We start from the raw sequence: 20889 nt of genomic DNA, 5'->3' as shown, positions 1-20889 counted from the left end.
TGCAACATTCAGCTTGGAAAATGCTGACAGCTGCCTCATCCCACAGCAATCCTTACAAAAGGATACAGTGGATTAAGGGAGGTGATATCAGAGTAAGAATTTTTGGGACCATTTGGTAGTAAGACAAAATGGTTCACCCCTCAGGAAACAACGTGGAGGTGTGTGAAACAGAGACACAGCTAACAGGTCAAAGAAAGTAGGAAAAACTGGGACAATAATAGCGATCTGGAACTGTGGAAAGCAAATGGGAAAGGAATGCAGAAAAGAGATCACATCCCAAAATGTTACAAGTAGAAGGCTTTGAATAGAGTACTTATCAGAAGGAACCTGAGGACAAAAGAAAGGAATAGCAAGTATGGAAAAGAATCTGTAAGACTGAGACGAACAATGGGTTTCCCTGCCATATGTGAGAAAGAAAATGAGAAAGCCAGTGTGGTGTAGTGGTTCAGGTGTTGAACTGGATTTGGGAAACCACGGTTCAATTCCCATCCTGCCATGGAAACTCACTGCTAAGTGTACTTTCACATGGTTTCTGGTCTTTTTCTTTTCTTTGGTTTTCGTAAGCATTTCAAGTATTAATACAGTTTGGGAACATGAAACTTGCTTGGTGACCTTGGGCCAATCACACACTCTCAGCCTTGACCCTGGAAAGTATTTGGATGGGAACCCTCCAAGGAATTCTAGGGCATGATGCAGAGGCAGGCAATGGCAAACTACTGCAATGGCCAACTACTGCAGGCAATAACAAACTCTTGCCTTGAAAACCCTATGGGGTCACCATAAGTCATCTGTGACTTGATGGCACTTAACTCACATACATGTGAACCCCAAACAAACATACAATTTCTGAATCCACTGAAATGTGCAGCTCAAACTAAACGCAGTTATATATGTAGGCAGGGCTGTGTAAAGACATCTAACAAGCTACAATTTTACTGAAATCCAACTTTGATTTTTCATTAGGTCTGCATTCAGATGTTGTGAATGAAGGTGTACCAGCCCTCCATATAATAACCTCCCCTTTTTCTTCTACCATTTTTGTATGTGGAGTTTAAAATTGAAGATTTGCAAGGAAGATTGGACTCTAATTCCAATTTATTAAACTGTCTAAATTTGGGGATAGGATTGTTCCCAGAAACCAAAACTTAGGGAAAGAAACAATCCCAGTTTGTTAAGCTGCCCAAATTCAGGGAGGAGGTTTGAGACTTGTTCACCTCCCAAACAAAATGTGGCTTGTTTCTTAAAGAGCCAACATGAGCAAATTCGCTTGAAAGAACAAGATCCACCAGACCACGGCCACACAGCCCGGAAAACCCACCACAACCAATCACTTGAAAGAGTTAGTTGTTTTTTTTGTTCCTTCTCTAGTAAGAGCCTGTTTTCTTTCCATAGTCTGTTATGCATCAAACTAGAGTTGTGGGCTATTTGTTTTTAAAATGTGAATATATACACTGAAAAAAGGAATTGCTAATCACAAAAATGTAACAGTAGATCAACGTTAATTGCATTTAACCTTAAAATGCAATCAGTATGTAGCCCAGTTTGCCTTTCAAATTTGGCTGCCAGCATTAAAGCTAATTCTTGGGCCTGAGCCTTACATGTTCAGGATCCAGCACCACCAGCTGCGTTTCCTCCTCTGTCTCTTCACTTCCTTCAGTCTCCCTCTCAGTCCAATGCAACAATTGATCCTCACTCTCTTCCAAGGGGCCACGTCTACCGAACGGCATAGCCATCAGCTGAAGTGAAGATTCAGAATAGGAGGGGAAGGCAGCTGATCCGTGACACGTATATTTGGAAGAGAGAAAAGAGGCATAAGAGACACAGAATGCAACACAGCCAGTAAGTAATATTTGTTAGAGAAGAAATTTATCCTAGGGAGGTTTATTTTCTGTAAAGATACCAGAAGGCTTAAGAGTAGGTATGCCAACTGCATGCTTTCCTTAGGTAGTGTAGTTTTGCCATCATTGTTCATTCTCTGATCATGTGTGTCTTGGATTGCTATGATGCACTCTATATGGGGCTGTTTTTAAAGACTCTCCCTGTATTGCCCCCCTAGATCCCTCCGTTCATGGGGGGTGGTATTTACTGGTGGTTCCTGGCCCAAGACAGGTTTGGCTGGCCGCTACTAGGGCAGGGCTTTTTCGGCCCTGGCCCCCACCTGGTGGAATGAGCTCCCATCTGAGATCAGGGCCCTGTGGGACATCTGTGGTTGTTTCCCCACTTACCTCGACCACCCTTTGCTGCGCGCTACTCTCAGTGTGCGTCATTTCTGGCGCGCTCCCGGGCGCCGTTTTGAGGAGCCCAGGAATGTGTATATCCCGGGTGCTGTTTTGACGAGCACCAGGAATGACGCGCGCTGAGGGGGCTCGAGAGCGGCAGCGTCGGGGTGGCTGTGTTGTTGCCACCCCTGTAGTGGGAAGAGTAGCGCACAGCAGACGGTAAGTGGGGAAACAACCTGTGAGTTCCACAGGGCCTGGAAGACTGAGCTCTTCCGCCAGGCTTTTATATTGTGCCAACTGGCCTGACTGGAACATTGCTGCCTCCCATGGGTGTCTGGTTAGGGTTTTATCGCCATCTGTTTTTCTTTTATTGTTTATTGTGAAAGTTTTTAAATGATACAGTTTGTGCCGGTATTGGTTTTATATTCTCTGACTGTTGTGGTTTTATTGATGCTTGCCGCCCTGAGCCCTGTGGGAAGGGTGGGATATAAATTGAAAAATTAATAAAAATAAATAGAAGCTTCAACATGGAAAATGTGGCAGAGGGATATAATTAATGATATTTCACCAGATTTTAAAAAAACTATGCTGCAATTGACTCATTTCCAGGCACAATTCAGTATCCTGATTATAATCCATACAATCTTAAAGATCTGGTGACAGGTTATTTAAATGACTCTCTCCCATATGAACTACAAGCACTAGTGCTTCTACCAGATGAGGTGATGTGGCGTTCCCACCTACCACCTTTCCCCCTCTTTTTACTTATTGCTAAGGTAACCAGATGGTCACCTTCGTGATCCGGGCCAGAAGGCCATGTGCTCCTGAGGCCGTGCGCATGGGAGGCTGCCGCACTGCCTTGTGCCCCCAAGGCAGTGCAGCAGCCTCCCCAAAATCAGGACAATTTGTAGAACCCGCGGGACGCGGGACAAATTGTCCAAAGGTGGGACGGATGGCCAAAAGTGGGACGGCTGGTCAGCCTATGCTAAGATCACCTCTGTTTCTGGCCATCACCAACCAGTAGAGAGAGAAGTCAAGATTCAGAATAAACACCACAGTAAGCTTACCATGCACCACAGAAACAATAATGGCAGCAAAGAGAAACCAACACATCTCTTTCTTTATTTGGAACCCTGAGCTTCCCTCCTTATCACATTAAGTATGACTAGGAGCACACCTCTTAGCTAATCTGGCTCCCTCTTCATACCTCTGAGAGTAAATGAGCTTTTGCGTGTAATTCAAATCTTTCTGTATAATGTATGATACATGTGAAATGTGTTTTCTACTAGGAATGAGGAGATGAGTCATAAGGGATGATGTTTGTGGCAGGACAAGATAAGACGGCTGGATGACTAGGCTGAAGGGAAAGGCTTGTAGCAGATTGTACGTATTGAGCATGCTTAATAGGCTAATGCATATTAACTTCTACTGCTCTGACGACCAACTGTATTATAATGAACATGCAGGAAGAATATGGGAGGGGGCCACATATAAAAGAGTAACATGTAAATAGGCAGATTGGAAAGTTGTGACTCTAAGTACCCTTAGCCAATGGGGGAACAGAGAAGGTGTGGCGAATTCGGAAGAAGGGAATAAACATGCTGTGGATATACTCTTTTGGCAGAGTCTGCCCATGTGGGGACGGCTCCCCTTCCTTTGCAATAAAGCTATTTTTACATATGAATATGTAAAATAAATAAAGCTACTTAAAACTGTCTGCTGTTGGCTTGAACTCAGGTAAAGAAATATTGGGCACCACACTGGGATCAGAAACTTTCCCCAAATCTAAGACCCCATGCACTCCTGCAGACTCAACCCATGTGCGTAGCAAGAAAGGTTCCCTGGTTCTAGATATACTCTCACTTGTCTCTATCTCTCTAAACTGCTTTGGCACTACAGCACACTTGGCCCTACTGCTCCTCCCTTCAATTAATCTTGTTGGGGTTATTGGTTACTCAGGCCCCTCCCGCATTGTAGGAGTAGACCTTAGATCGACTTGGGTCCGATCCAAGTCCTCCGCACAGACGTAGCAATGAACCTAAATGTCTGGCTCAACTCAGCTCCTCCCTCCTGCTGTGGAATTTCCCAAACTCGACTGGCAGAATTAAGATTATTCTGTAATGATTTCAGGTTGCACTCAAGCCTAAACATGGCAGAGTCAGGAATCTCCAGCCGCCCTAAACCTCCTGCCAGCCAATGTCTGTAATCACAGCTCAGTGCCACTTGTCACTTGCGCAGAACAGGAATACTTGTGGCAGCAGTGAGAAGCTTTGGGCCTGCGCAGAAAGGGAGACTCCTCCCAATCAGAGGCAACCACAGGAGTGTTAGTCCCATCCCCTCTGAAACTCGGCTCCGGAGACACGAGTCAGCTTCTGTCAGGAAGCCCAGGAGGACTAGAGCTCAAGTATGATCCATAACACAGAGTTGAACCCTGGAGTATCCTCGTGTAGCATCGGAGGGGCCTCAGAATCCTGCCTAGAGAATCAGGCCTGTGTCTGAAACCAGCTTCCTGCTCTTGCTCTCTGCCTCTTTGATCACACCTTTTGCCTTCCCTTCTTAAATGAAACACGTGGCACAGCATGTGTAAACATCTGGAACATTCAGCTATTAGCATGGTCTTGACAGTGTTGAATATTGCATGCTTGATATTATCATGACGGCTTGAATCTTGCTAATTACCGGCATGCCCTTCAATAAATTTGATTTCACTCTGTCCAAGACTCTCAGAACCTCTTACAAACTTGAGCTAGGAGCTTCATCACTTTGTCAACAATCCTAGCATTGCCAGTTATGACTCTATGAACAAGGGGCAGAAGGAGGAAAGTTTTTGTTTCCTATGCTTTGTGAATTTGGAACCAAATTGAAAAGTGGACCCTATTTGCATGGAGAACTATTTAGAGCACATGACTCTTAAGTAAGAGAAGGTGAGTGTAAGAGAACGTGCCTTCCTTTTGTGGTGCTTCAACTAAGGAATGACTTCCACATCACAGTTTGCCTGGCGTCAAGTTTTACTTTTTAGACATCAGGTGAAAATGTTTCTCTTTTCCCTCTCTGATCGATACGTCTTTTGGTTGCCATTCTGGTTTGTACTATTTTGCCAAGCTTTGCATATTGTTCTTGGCTATCCTGTTTGTTGTGGACCATGCAATTTTGTCTGATGAGTATTTTCACTTTTTAAAATATTTTGTTGATCTTCATGTTTTATTGTTGCATTACTAAATTTTTAATTAGTTTTGAAGTGTATTATTGATGCTATGAAGATTTTATTGATTTTAGTGCTGGTTTCATTACTCAGATTATTGCAAGTATAACAGCAAGGGAAACTCCACACAAGGGCATGCTCCATTCTCTCTTGCTTCTGCCATTCCCCTCCACCTATCGCCACAATGTTTTTTGCCAGCTTCTGCAATGTAACAGTAATAAGTATATTGCTATAGTGATATACCAGCTGCTGATAACAACAACAGAAAATCATCAAAAGCCTGCCAAGTGCGGGTGGGATGGAATGGTGGGTATAAAGGGTAATGAAAGAAGAAATGTTACTGAATGTGGGCAGGAAGGTCCAGAAATCCACACCTTCCCATTCACGCTCTCCCAAGAAATATTGTACCAAAGCAGGTATGGGGGGAAATGCAGACAATCAGGGGAAAACTTGGAAGGGGGGCAACTACACAATGATGCAACTGCTTTGGAAGGGGGATGAATGGAGCAAAACCTCAAGAAGCAAGCAACCTGGATAAAAAATAAACAGATTGGATATGAAAGTAAACTAACAGTGCTTTTATGTGTATAGCTTCTAACCTGGGTTCTAGTTCCTACTTACTTGGGTTAAATTTGCTTTCTTTATATTACTATGTTAATACCACATCCAAAGCATCCTGGTACAATATCCTAATGCCATGGTGGCAAACCTATGGCACACCAGATGTTCATGGACTACAATTCCCATCAGCCCCTGCCAGCATGGCCAATTGGTCATGCTAGCAGGGGCTGATGGGCACTGTAGTCTATGAACATCTGGAGTGCCATAGGTTCGCCACCACTGTCCTAATATAATAACATAAACCATGCAAGAAATAACAAGTGCAGGCTTAGCACTGCATTTAAATGCAAGGGTTGTGCTTTGTAGTCGTTCAGCATCTGTCAGATCAAACCATGCTGTAATAATACACAAAGCCATCTTCAACAAGACACTGGCAAGTACCTGGCTTCTTTCGAACCTCCACTGACTGGGATAAATCAAATCTCGGGCTGCTGGCTGCTGAAGATGGAGAAGAAATCACTATGCGTTCCTCACCATACAACCTGGAAGGATTTCTGGCCATGGCAGCCCTCTCAGAGGAAACCCGGTATTCCTTTTCATGAAAAAAGGACTATTATCAGAAGAGAACTGCTGAAAAGATATTCAAGTTCAGAAAGCTGGTTGCTATACCATTCTGCATAAATATGTAAAATAAATATCAAGTAAAGTAACTTAGCTCTTGCTACTATTTGAGGAAGGACATGGGGATAGCAGTTTAAACATGTGGAGTTTGGAGTGGGGTAAGCCCATGCTGGCAGGCTCAGTGTTGTGAGGGGGAGGTGCAAGTTGGCAATGTGCCCTCCATGTGACCTCCAGCCCCCCTCACATCACCTGTTATGCTACTGATGAGGAGTACCAGTGGAAAGGGGTAAATTACTCCCTTCTGCTTCCAGCATAAGAGCTCTGCTGACGCAACAGGCAGAGGGGAGCAGTTTCAGTCCCTTCTCAATCCCCATTACATCTTCCTGACCTGTATGGCAATTTCTCCATGTGAATCCCATGAACCATGGAATAAACCTTTCCTAAACTGGAAAGGATTCCTGATGGGAGGGGTGATTCCAGATGGGAGGGCAAAGCCAGTATGATCTGTGATCCTTGCGAGATCCTTACACTGGATCTAACTGACTAAGGCCCCTTCCGCACACGCAAAATAATGCGTTTTCAAACCACTTTCACAACTGTTTGCAAGTGGATTTTGCCATTCTGCACAGCTTCAAAGAGCATTGAAAGCAGTTTGAAAGTGCATTATTCTGCATGTGCGGAATGAGCCATACATTTTCTTAGAGAGTAGCATTAGGACTAATTAAAACTCAGAGCCTTCTGAGAGCTCCTGCTCACTGAGAGTTGATGAGATCTCTCTCACAAGCCTGAAATGTCTTGATAATGAAACAACGCAAAAGGCATGGAGCCAAAGAGACAGTTCAGAGGAAATGCTGTTGGAGTCTAAAGTAAGAGTTCTCACTATAAAAGAACAGGCAACATGATTTGCTCTTACTCAGACACTGTTGTTTCACCTCACATAATGCTATAAGTCATGGAAGCCAATTTTATCTTCTTGCCACTCATACTGGAGATTCTACCAGGACTATAACAACTGTGAGCTATGGTGCAATATTTTCACAGCAATGTGTAAGTATACACTCCATGTCAATTTTCCACAGTCCTCTCCTTTCTACTGTGGCCCTTAAACATTTACTCCCTCTCCTACCCACATGTGCCAATATGTGCCAACATTAAGAGACATGCCTCAGTTAACTACCTCACAGAATTCGATCAGGACCAGATCTGGTTCAAGGAAAGTATGCTTGGTGCGTTCTTCTAAACCAGTAGCAACCCAAGTTGAAGTTGCATTCCTGAGCATATCAGTACCCTTCCCACTGTGCCATCAGAAAAGCACTTGACTTTGATCAGAAGATAATTGGTTATCAGCTCTCACCTATTTTCTCCTCTTCTCTCATTTAAATTGTCTCAAAGGAATTTGCAACATCAGAAGTATCTCACAATGGTGACCCATGTTGACATACAAAACAGACTCTATACCCAGAAAAAACAAGATCCTATGGGTCATGTCTAGTCACTCACCTCTGCAAAGGCAGGCTCTGTGGGTTCAGGAATGCCTGTCTCTGTGATGCTTAGCTCACCCATCTCTGTTAGAAGTCTTTCCTCCATGACTGCTGTAGGAGCAACTTCTGCTGCTTCTTCCATGCCAACTGTAGGAGTACCCTCTGCCCCTTCCTCCTTAACTATCATAGAAATAACTTCTGCCTCTTCCTCCATGGCAGCCAGAGGAGCACCTTCTGCCTCTTCCTCCACAGCAGTTGCAAGAGCACCTTCTGCCTCTTCCCTCACAGCAGCTGAAGGAACACTGCCGGCATCTTCTTCTGTAACAGCTGTAAAATCACCCTTTGCCCCTTCCTCCATGACAGATATAGGGCCACCTTCTTCAGTGGCACCCATAGGAGCACCTTCTGCCCCCTCCTCCACAGCAGCTGTAGGGCCACCTGCTCCTTCTTCAATGGTATCCACAAGAGCACCTTCTGTGCCCTCCTCCACAGCAGCTGTAGGGCCACCTTCTGCCCCTTCTTCAATGGAAGCCATAGGAGCAACTTCGGCCCCCTCCTCCACAGCAGCTGTAGGGCCACCTTCTGCCCCTTCTTCAATGGTAGCCGTAGGAACCGTAGGAGCACCTTCTGTCCCTTCTTCCTCAGCATTACTACCTTCTGGCTGGGGTGCCTAAAAAATAGTTGAAACCTGAACGCTAAAAAGCAGCATTAAAATAGTTCATATACTATCCTGCAAGATACAGCAGAATGCTGAATTTTATTAACTTTATTCACTTAATAAATAAATAAATAAATACATAAATACATAAATAAATACATAAATACATAAATACATAAATAAATAAATACGTAAATAAATAAATAAATAAATAAATAAATTCACTTAATAAATTCACTTTATTCACCCCTAGAGGATGGGGCGGTATAAAAGTTTAATAAATAAATAAAATAAATAAAAATTAAGTGGGATTAATTGGGAATTCAGTTTTAAACAAGAACCAGCGAAGCAATTTATTTTCATTTTTCTTTGTTATAACATCATGATCTTGGGTGATGAAAAATCTGGAAACCAAACAAAAATGAAGGAAATATAGACAAAAATAAAGGAAATAGACAGAGAAAGAAAAAATGGCCAAGGAAGGTGTTTTGATAACCTGGTCTGTGATTGGAAAATTGAGAGAATTGGTTCCCATCTGAGGAAGCATACATATTCACATCTGGGGCTACTCAGTTATCCTGATTTGGGACACTTGTATCTTCCAGATGTGCAGCCTATTTGATGAATACACAGAGGAAATAACACACTGAAGGGGAACAGGCGCAGCATAATTTCACCTCCAAGCTTTATTGCATTTTACTTATATCCTATCCATTTACCATTTATACATAGGAGTCAAAAGTACCCTTAGGACTACTGTAATATTGCTGAGATCTCAGTGGGATACAGTATCATACAGTCCACTGTCCAAAGCAGCCATTTTCCTCAGGGGAAATGATCTCTTTTCTCTAGAGATCAGATGTATTCCCAGGAGATTGACAGACACCATCTGGAGGTTGGCAAGTCTAACTGGGGAGAGCAAGCTTTTGCATCTACCCCTTTGATCCCAAAGCCATTGTGAAGGTTGGGCAGTCAGTGTTGGCTCCTCTGCTTAAGCCAGGCTGAGTGTCCCTAAACTAAACAGCACAGAACTGCCTCTGGGGTAGCCTCTCCACTTGAATTAAGGGCTTCCTGTAGGAGTTTTCTCCTTTCACCCAAAAAAGAAACTGAGAACACTGGAATTTTATAGGAAAAAATGTGATAGAGTCAAAAGAGACTGCAAAGAATTATTGGGGATAGAAGTAAAAACAATTAAATTGTCTACCAAATTTCACAATCAGCAGGTTTTCACCTTCAAAATTTTAGAAATGTACCAAATTTCTTCCTAAATGAAGAAGGATAAACACTCACTGCTATGGCCACTCCATCTTCTTGATTTGAACCACTTGGGTCTTCCAGCTGGGCATCCTATTAGATAATATGCAGAAGAAAATAGCATTCTATGGTTAACCAACAGATCTCTTCTTTAAACTTTTATGCAGAAAGTCCCATGCGTGACTATTGCTATGCTTCTAAACTTAAAAATGGTCTCTTGCACTGAACACCTGCCCACCCCAATTCCAAACTGGGGGATGACTGAACATTATGTACAAGTGCTGCCATCAAGATGCTTTGAAGAACAGTTTGCAGAATGCAGTAGCTAATATGTCTGCTAGCAGTATTATAATGGACCACTGCCATCCAGGCGTTTGTGCACTAAATCATAAGTATCCAGGCATTTATATGTGGCAGAGTTAATTTTTAAACATAGCTTATGTTCTCTTCACAAATATATCCCGTTTCCCCAAAAATAAGACCTACCCCGAAAATAATCCCTAGCATGATTTTTCAGGATTTTTGAAGGATGCTTGAAATATAAGCCCTACTTCAAAAATAAGCCCTGGTTACAGATTCCCCAGCGCAGCTGATCTGGTCACGTGGGGGGCGCAAAATAATGGGAAAAAATAAGACATCCCCTGAAAATAAGATCTCACGCATCTTTTGGAGCAAAAGTTAATATAAGACCCTGTCCTATTTTCAGGGAAACATGGTAGCAGGAGTAAATTACAAAAGATATAAAACATGGCATAGTTTCCCAATAGCTATAATTACTGAATGAACATTATTGCAGTTAGCATAACTGAAAGCAGAAGGAAAAGTAGAAAAAAAGATTAAAAAATTACAAAATCTAAAGAAACAAATGGATGAGTGGAGTAGGACATGATGTTGCATTTAAAGTGATTTTTTCCCTTACAGTTTACATTCTGTTCCAATTTGTTTACAAAGATTTGTTCAAAAATTAGCCAAATATCTAGAAAGAGACGGTTATAACCAAGTTAGCATACTCCCTCATATGGATGCTGGATCTGCTGATAGGCAAGTGGTGAATTTTATATATTTCAAGCTATACATGCCAAACTTTTCCACACGGATTACATACTGTTAAGAAGTGGAGCTTTCCTCACAGCACTGGGATACATTTGTATACCTTCCGGATTTTCCCTGGATTTTCAGCTCTGGTTTGGTGTAGTTTTGGGAGAGGTCACAGCAAAGTTACAACACCTGGATGGCTGCCAGGCAGGCATAAACTTTAGATATTCATGTCCTGTCTGAATGGCAGGCATTTTCCTGGCCCCAGGCCCCATAATGGTCATTTCCCAATTGCCACCAGTGGACTTTTTGTTAAAATTAGCAATTGAATTATAGCAATGTTTCTATCAGGTCCCCTAAATGTTCAGCTTTCATTAAAAAGAAGTCTGTAGCCCCTGCTAGTTGTGAAGAGTAGCATGTCTTTCCTCTTACATCTCTGCAACAGAAGGGTCTAGAGACTTACTTTTAAAAAAATGAAAGCTGGTACCTGATTCACTTATTATTAAAATGCTACAACAATATTCAATTGCCACTTCATATAAAAAAAACGAATCTGGAAAACTGAGAGTGCTGGGGTGGGGAATAATTGCTGCTCGGAAACTGGGAACAGGGGAAAGGTGGGGATACCTGCCTATGAAAGCCATGTAGTTGCTGTACTGTATCAGCAACTGCCACAGCAATGGGGAAACTGCACAAGTCAATCCCCGTGTGGAAAATACCACCATCAGTATTCTAGTTGCAGGAAGAGTGCCTCCTCTTTTTTGCCTTAGCTGAATGGCATTTTGGATTCCTCTACTCAAAACTGACTGCATTGGTTAATCATTTCTAGAACTGCACCTACTTTGGCAATTAAGACACCACCCAAACTTTCATCATTATTGTTCTTAAAGTATCTCTGCACTTTAAGGTGCTTTTGAAGCATGAAAACGTTGTAACAAAGTTGTCAAAACTGACTGCGTTGGTTAAAGAATACCCAGTGAAGGAACTGTTTGAAATGTGTTTTTACATGGAAACCTATTATGTATAAACAAACGTATGTATGTCCTTTACCTGTTGAGATGTTTCTGTTGCATTACATATTGTTATTTTTTCATAAATGGTTACTAGCTGTTTGTCACAGACAGTTTTTGGCCGGATTTTATGCCTTTCCCCTCCTATTGCTGTTGCAGTAGACAACTGTATACAGCCATCTGGGTAAGGAGTTAGGCTGACATAATCTCTTCAGCCTGGGGCATAATGGTGTTCAAGAATACCTCCAGCTCCCTCATAATCTAAATCAACACAGAGGGAAGAACTGTTTTCCAACTTTTCCACAGGCCCCTTTAATAGGAATGTCATGTGGAAGTTTAAAAAATTAAAAAAAAATCAATATTGGTCTTGTCCAGATATTTTTAGTGAGTCATAAAAACAGCATACCCCTACAAGAATAACACAGTAAAGGTAGTCAAAGACTATCACATAAATATTTTTTAAAATTCAAATTATTCTATTCATTTGTCTTAGGACCAACCTAAAGAAAAAGTAGAATTCCCCAGAACTCTTCATCAGGCTTGATGTTCAGTACAAAAACAATGTGGATGAGGGAAACTAATGTTTCAGAATATGGAAGAGAATATGGCTCAATCCATGCTTGCCAGAGCTTGGAAACTAAGCAGGGTTGGGCATGGTCAGAACTTAAGTTGGGACACAACCAAGGAAGACCAGGGTTGCTCTACTGAGAAAGGCAATGCAAGCCACCTCTGTTCATCTTTTTAACTGGAATGCCCCATGGATTGCCATGTGATGAGGTTGCGAGTTGTCAACACATTCTTCTTTGTGTTGGAGAAGCCTGTATGTCTGTATGTGTCTACAGTCTGTATGTGTAAAGTGCCATCAAGTTGCAGCTGACTTATCGTGACCCCAGAAGGCAAGTCATTAAGCCAGAGGCAGAGCTACCAGGGGGCCGTGTGTGTGTGTGTGCGCGTTGCACTGGGCACATGCCTGGGGCGGAAAATCACCCCCTGTGGTACCCCACTCCCCTGCCCCTCCGCGGTGCCCCCTGCCCCCACACTTACCTTATTAAAACAGTGCAGGCAAGGAGAAGCCACCTGTTCCCTTCAGGCTGAAAATAGACTGGTGGGAACTACACTTCCCAGGAGACCTTGTGAGCCCCAAGGTCTCATAGGAAGTGTAAGTCCCACCAGGCCATTTTCAGCTTGAAGGGAACAGGCCGCTTTTCCAGGCTGAACTAAGGTAAGTGGGGGAGGGACAGGGCGCCACGGGGGGGGGGGGGGCAGAAAACTCAGAGTGTGCACGGGGTGCAGTATGGCCCAGCTATGCCTCTGCATTAAGCAGAGGTGGTTTGCCATTGCCTTCCTCTGCAGAGTCTTTCTTGGAGGTCTCCCTTCCAAGTACCAACCTTGTTTAGCTTCTGAGATTTCATGAGATCAAACTATGCTGCCTTCCCTCCCAATTAACAGTTCAAAGAACCTTACAATTGAATTCAGGATTTGTTCAGGATATGCCTTAGCCAATTAGCAACCAGGGCTCCTACCATAGGCCAAAAGTTGGATGGGGCCTCCCAACCATGCACAGTCCCCCTAAAAAAAAAAAGCATTTCCCCACAATTTCTGTCACTCATGCCCACCCCATCTGGGGCTCAGGCAACAGCTAATCAGATGCCAACATATATTGTCTTTATGAATATACCATTGTGCTGACTGCCAGTGGTTTCAAAATTGAATCCCTGTTCTCATAGTACTAAATAATGAATTTGGAAAAAATTAAGTACAACTGAAGAGGATATTTTTTTAAATGAGCACTTTCTAACTATATACCAGAGAACACAACTTTGGAAAGGAATGTTTATTAGTGTCTCAGTGGGTGTGGCTTGACTGCTCAACTTCTGAAGGTTAAAACCTAAAGGAATGGATTATTCTCCTTATATGGCTTCTGTATTTTCCATTCCAGATACAATAGCTCAAAAATCTCAAAGAACCCATGTATATCTTTTTTATAAAAGAACTACAAGTATAGTAGTAGGATGAATTAAATAAGTATTTAAAATCAATTAAGCAATCTTAACATACTAAGTAAATACTATTTTAATCATCCAGGTATTTATAATGTAGGGCATTGAGTTTAAATAGTAAAATGTGTACAATTTAAATGGCATTTTAAAAAACATATCTGGTTCAATCCTTGTGTTTACAACATTACCCCTTTGTCAGTTGCAAGCAGCTCTTTATCACCATCTTCTGTAGTTTGTCCATGCTCTGATGAAGTGCTTTATTTTAAATTAAAGAAAATATGTTAACACAGTTACTGGTATACATTTTTAAAATGGGATGGATTGTGGGGGATCATATCATTGCCATTAGGGCACCCTAATCTGCATGGGAAAATCGCACACACACACGAGATAGCAAACACATGCACCTTTCCCACTTTGGCATTTTTATGTTAAATTCACAGTGAAATCTAAATGTCCCAATGAGATGACAGACTTAGGAACACCCCATGGTCCTCTCCACAAACCTGTATGAGATGCGAGAAAAAACTTGCATCAAGTACTAATAGACATGGTTACTAAGAATTGTTTGACATTGCATGTCATAAAATGGAAGAGTGAGGTAAAAATCTAGGAGACTCTGACAACTAGTCATGTGGGGACAGATGATAAAAGTAGAGAACAGCCTGGTTGTTAGTAACCCAGTAATTATTCTATGATGACTGTGTAGGATGGTATATAGTATGAAGGCTTTGAAGGAAATGGAGACAAAGGTGGGTGGTGCTGTTTAGAAAAATTGTTCCATTGGGTGTAATGAGAATGGGCATGGGATTGTTGTTTGGAGGGACTTATTTTCCCCACTCTTTCTCACTAATTGTTTAAACTATACAATGTCCCTTCCCTAGAATTCTGGAAAACAGCCAGGTTGGGATAGGTGGGTATATGATTCCTCCCATTTTTTACTTTTTTGGGCACCCTAATTTGTTTCATCTGAAATAATGAGAGTTTAAACACCCCATACTGACAGCCTGGACTCCCCAAAATGTATTACTTCTTGGAGCCTTACACCCCAGATCCTTCGAGGATAGGGCGGGATACAAATCCAACTAGACAGACAGACAGACAGACAGACAGACAGACAGACAGACAGACAGACAGACAGATAGACAGTAGCAGGACACCAAGCTTCATGCTATAGGCCTGCCTCAACTCTGCCCTACTCAATGTTCCTCTTGGTAGATTTTTCAAAACTGCTGTTACCCTTATACTTTAGTGACTCCGCATTTGGTAGAAAGTTATGAGGAAAGCATTCAAACATCTGTGCTTTTCAGACACTATAACCTGTAGATGTTGAAACACACACACACACACACACACACACACACACACACACACTCTCGAGCTTGGTTAGAAATGTATATATGTGTTGTTTTTAAGGCAACCAATGCTATTTTCCATCTGCTCCCTCTGAAGCTCTGGCTGGAAATAACAGAAATCCTCATTCTCATTCATTCCCCTTTAGCAAGGAAGGGTTGTTACTTACTGCCTGGCCTGCTTTCATGTCAGGCTGTGTGCATACATAACAATCTAAATGTTCCACAGCCTTTCTGGGGCAACCAAGAATCCCCTGATGCCTCCATTTAGCAGCTGCGTTGCTTTACAGCATAGCAGTGTAATTACATTTGTTCGACTCTGCTTTGTACAGTCTGCAACAGACACGTCTAAAAACGCCTTCCTTTTAAAATGGCAGCTGCATTTCTTCAAGTAACGAGGTAGGGGACATGCGGTAACATGCTCCCCAATGTAATTATCCATCTTCAGCTTGAAGCTTTTCAGGACCCCCGCCCGGCCACCTATCCAATCATAACGAGCCCGGATGCACAAATGCTTTAAAATGGTCCAAAGCTCGTTTCTTTTCTCGCTCACCCGCGGCTCTCCTCCATCCTCTCCTCTGTTGCTAAGCAACGGTATCAACATCCAGACGCCGGGCTTTTTCCCTCCCCACTCACCTTCTCCTCGGATGATACCAATTGTGGAGAGGGGAAGATTGGACTGAACCACGCTTGAGAATACGGGGGGGAAACGCTCAATACATTCCCGCTATAGGAAGTCACCGCTGCTAGAGACAGAAAAAAGCTAGACTGACTCACAATGTGCATTTCCAGTAACGGATGAATGTTGCCTATTTTGAATCTGTAGGATGTCTGAAAATAAACAGGATTGGATTATGAAAGTCTAAGAAATTACTCTTCTGTCTAAATTGTCAGGTCAAAAGAGAATTAATTATAAATCTCAAGGATACAAAGGCTTATAAATCAATGGGAGGAGGGACTTTTGTGAAGGTTTTTCACATTTTTTAAAATTTTGTAATGAGTGGTCCTTTTGTTTGTCTGCATTTCTTTCTTTCTTTCTTTCTTTCTTTCTTTCTTTCTTTCTTTCTTTCTTTCGCTAACAACTATTCTACACTCCACAAAAGGTTATACTGGAATAAAAGTTTGCTGGTCTTTAAAGTGCCACAATAGTCCTATTTCTTTTCTTAAAAAAAAAAAGAAAGCAAGAAAATCTGACGTAGGGAGCTGAAAAGCATCTACCTGAAATTCTTGTTGATCTCTAAGGTGGCACTAGTTCTTCTATTGCAGACAAACATGGCTGCCTTCTGAAACATGTAAGTTGCCAACCGGCAGGTGGGACTTGGAGTTTTCCTGGAGTTACAGCTGATCTCCAGACTATAGATGTCAGTTCCCTTGAAGAAAGAGGCAGCTTCAGATGGCAGAGTACACCTTATACCAGAGTATACCATATATTATTGATAAAATGTCCCCCAGTGTGGTGTAGCCGTTAAGTGCAAGTAGACTCTAATCTGGAGAACCAGGTTTGATTCCCCACTTCTCCACCTGGCAGAGGCTTATCTGGTGAACCAGATGTGTTTCCGCACTCCTACATTCCTGCTGGGTGACCCTGGAACATAGTTCTTTGGAACTCTTTCAGCCCCACCGACCTTACAGGGTGTCTGTTGTGGGGAGAGGAAAGGAAAGGAGCTTGTAAACCACCTTGAGTCCCTTTATAGGAGAGAAAGGTGGGGTATAAATCCAAACTACTCCTCCATCTGCTGCGTCTTCTTCTTCTTCCTCCTCTTCCTCAGTCACTGCTGTCAAATATCTACAAATTAACCAGTCCAGCATTGGCAACCCTAAAACAAAACAAAGCAAAACCAAGCAACAGGATCAATGATGGGGTCATGAAGTGCAAGAAGAGTGAAATGTTATTATGTAAAAGGCAGATCTAATAAAATAGAAACAAGAGACCATTTCACTAGTTATGCCAAATTAGTTAACACTACGTCCACCAATGGGACTGAAGAAAAATGTCCTCCAACTGTGAAAAATCCCAACACCTGCTAATTCCTGTAACTGGAGATGCAAGAGATTGTGGAAAATTCTACTGTTCAGCCACAGCTATTCAGCCATAGGTGTACTGCAGTGTAAGGCCCAACACTCAGGAATTTTTCTTAAAATATCACAGGTTAATCACAGATTGTATTGACACATAGTATTGCATTATACAAGTGTTTATAATAAAGTATAACTGCACAAAGAGAAAACTATGGTGTTGCCTGCATTGTTTTTAAATTATATATGTAGGATTTACTTCAGCTTTGCATTTGCTTGGGTCAAAATTTAAATCTGAGTACACAAAATAAGGGAACTTTTTCCCCCTGGATGCTAGAGAGTGATAGATGTGTCATGAAAATTTTGTCTTCTACTATGGTATCCTATATTCCATTATATCAAGCTTCAACTGGAAAAGGCAATAATGATGGAAAAAATTGAAGACAGCACGAAAAGAGATATTCCCAACATGAGACATATTGACTCTATAAAGAAAGCCACAGCTTTCAGTTTGCAAGATCTGAGCAGGGATGAACTGGAAGACGAGTCACTTCCAACTCATGGTGACTCTAAGAATCACTTGATGCCACATCACACACACACAAGCTTGAATGGATGAAATGTGTTTTTCTTCAGTTTTATATGATTTTCATTTTAGCATGCATTAGTAACAGACTTATAATTTTTTCCAAATTGGAGGTATTTGGTTGTCTTCAGTATGTGTGTGTGTGGTTGATTTTTTCCCCCATTTGCTGGTTGACATCTGTAGAAGACCCTGCTCAGATGAGTGAAGGTGTCATGGCAGAGCATAGAGGTACTGGTGGTCCGGCAGACTTTATTATTTAGATTTGATAGACCACCCGCCCCGAAAGACCTCTTGAGGGAACAAGGCCATGAAGGGCCTTGTAAATGATAGCTAGTACCTTTAACTGAGCCTGATAATTAATTGATGCCAGTGGAGCAATTGCAGTATGCGAGTAATGCTCCATCTAGGCAATCTCTTCTAAAGTGCGCTGTTTGCAACAGGATTCCTTATGTTCAGTGCTCTCAGGTTTTTTTAATTTTATAAGTACTGGATTATCTTTTGCTAGCTGCAATTTATGTTACCTGATGCAATACCTTCCACAAAGCAAAGAGCCAATGTTGGGTTTCTTCAGAAGATCCCAGGAGACATAACCTTTGGGACTGCTCATTTGAGATAACTGCCCCATTGTAAGAGGACACTTGGCTTTGAACATTCTGTAATTGCCTTCCATAATACAATTTTGAACCACCTCCTGTGACAGTCATGCTGTGATGTTGCCCACTACCATTTATCAGAATTCATAACTCAACATGGTTGAGAACAACTACAATACATTTTCACATAGAGCAGCTATGCTTATCTTTTAATATTAAATATTTAAATTAAAGAAATTGGTAACAAAATCAACCACAGGATTATTGGGTACTTAAATATAGAACAGTTTTCAGAGGGTCATACTCAAACATTTATACTCACACACCAATTTCTTATATATGAATGTTTCTTATGGATAGGTTTAAATAGCAGTTAAGAAGTCAAATGTGTAATTTATGGAAAAAATCTTTAATAGGCAAATTGCAGTCCCATAAAAATACACACAATGAAAGAACAGATCTAGCAACATACAGGTCTAGTACAGAAGATTTATAATATTTGATTGAAGAGAGCAGCCATTTTTTCACTTTTTGTTTTGAAAGAATTGAGTTGCCTGTGGAAAAAAAGAATTAACAGCTGTTCAAAATTGCCATATTAGATTAAAGGGAATATATTCAGATTTACAAAAGCCAAATATGCTTAATCACTGGATAAAACTAAATTAGTTTATAATAACGTATTCTCTCATGACTGAATATGGAAGAAGTGTTGAATATTTGAATCTGCATTTTGAAAGGGATTTTTCATAATCCCTTTAATAACTGGTGATAATGTATTTATTCAGTGTTTGCTAACTCGTTTATGCCTTAATTCCAGGAAAGTATTGGGATTATCTGAAATAGTAAACACAGTATCTTGCTATCATGCACCCAATTAAGTATATTCTGTTCACAATTCATTTAGTTTATAGCCCATCTTTCTCATTGAGACTCACGGCTCATTACAAGATATATAAACAACAATTCATTAAGACATCCAACAAACCACGCAACAGTATTAGGATTTCAGACCGTTGAACTCCTAGAAAGACTGACACCCTTGATCTTACTATAAGACTTTGGGAAGATAAAATCAGAGACATGCTATAATGGCCAAACTAATAAACCTTTAAAAAAGACAGACAAAACATGAATTTGATGAAAGGTGGGAACTTTATTTCATATAAGAAGCAGAATAGATCATGTAAAAATAAAAACATTGGAAGATTATTAATTTGATAATGATTAAGATATACGAGACTGATCCGTACAGGCGGTGCAGAGTTGGTGGACAGCAGATGGTGATTTAAAAATTTCGTGATGGTTTATCTGATAATATTAGAATGCCACATTGGGATCCACTATGTTATGATTATATTAATGCAGTTTGGGGTAGATGCACTGTGTTCCTTTTTGCTCTGTTTCTATCTGTTTCAAATTGTTTTTGTTTCATATCTTTTTTCTATGTCAACTATGCTGTGAAAATTAATTTAAAAATTACTATAAAAAAAGAAAGACTGACACCGTTCTAAACCCACTGGTTTTAATGATTTAAAAAATAACATAAAACACCAAGTCTCTAATTTCCACTGAAGAATCTCTACAAAGATTGTTCACTCTGTGAATCTAATAAAATTAATGTTATAATAAACACTGTTCGTTTTTCAAGTGCCTTTAGATTGCCGTTTTATGTTGCTGCAACAGTCTAAGCCGGCTAACTCTCTGAAACTTAGCAATAAGACTTCTACATTGCGAGTTTAAATTAGGTGGAAACTCGTGAGCTTGCGGCTGTGCAGTGCTGACATTATGATCTATCTAGGAATGGGATTGTCTGGTCCTCCTAAATAGTAAGGACTAAGAAAAAGAAGAAGAGTTTGTAGTTATATCCCATCTTTCTCTCCTGTAAGGAGACTCAAGGTGGCTTACAAGCTCCCTTCCCTTCCTTTCCCCACAACAGACACCTTGTGAGGTAGGTGGGGCTGGGAGAGTTCTGCAGGAACCGAGACTAGCTCAAGGTCAGCCACCAGGAATGTAGGAGTGGGAAAAAATATCTGGTTCACCAGATAAAGCTCCTATCACTCATATGGAAGAGAGGGGACTCAAACTCGGTTCCCCAGATAACAGAGCTCTTAATCACCACACCACGCTGGCTCTCAGAACAAAGCGGATACAATTCCTCGAATAACTCAGTTTCCTTTTAAGCAGACGGGAGTCGATCGATGACGCAAAACCCGACCGCCTCCAACCCCCAGGCCGGCAACCAGCCGATCGGAGGAGGTGGGATTAAGTAGATGAAGTGGGTGTGGCCCCGTGTGACCGCGC

The 20889-nt window shown here is 41.5% G+C and overlaps 1 protein-coding gene across 3 annotated transcripts in view; it reads right to left on the bottom strand.

The window, feature by feature from the left end:
• The window catches only part of CCDC40 (coiled-coil domain containing 40), a 43432-nt gene extending 27438 nt beyond the window's left edge, over positions 1–15994 (bottom strand). The window contains exons 1-6 of one of the 3 annotated variants that reach the window (XM_048491517.1): positions 15947–15994; positions 14230–14296; positions 10033–10089; positions 8104–8754; positions 6424–6574; positions 1599–1771 (exon numbers count right to left, since the gene is read on the bottom strand). In XM_048491517.1, the coding sequence (XP_048347474.1) occupies positions 1599–1771; positions 6424–6574; positions 8104–8754; positions 10033–10089; positions 14230–14296; positions 15947–15963 (1116 nt within the window). In that variant the 5' untranslated portion in view covers positions 15964–15994. The remainder of the gene's footprint in view (positions 1–1598; positions 1772–6423; positions 6575–8103; positions 8755–10032; positions 10090–14229; positions 14297–15946) is intronic. The other 2 variants (XM_048491515.1, XM_048491514.1) reach the window with 2 other exon arrangements.
• Positions 15995–20889: the final 4895 nt, after the last annotated feature.

This window comes from Sphaerodactylus townsendi, linkage group LG03 (genome assembly GCF_021028975.2).
Source record: "Sphaerodactylus townsendi isolate TG3544 linkage group LG03, MPM_Stown_v2.3, whole genome shotgun sequence".
Lineage (NCBI taxonomy): Eukaryota > Metazoa > Chordata > Lepidosauria > Squamata > Sphaerodactylidae > Sphaerodactylus > Sphaerodactylus townsendi.
Note: the sequence above shows the minus strand (reverse complement) of the source record. Positions and strands in the feature narration are given on the sequence as shown.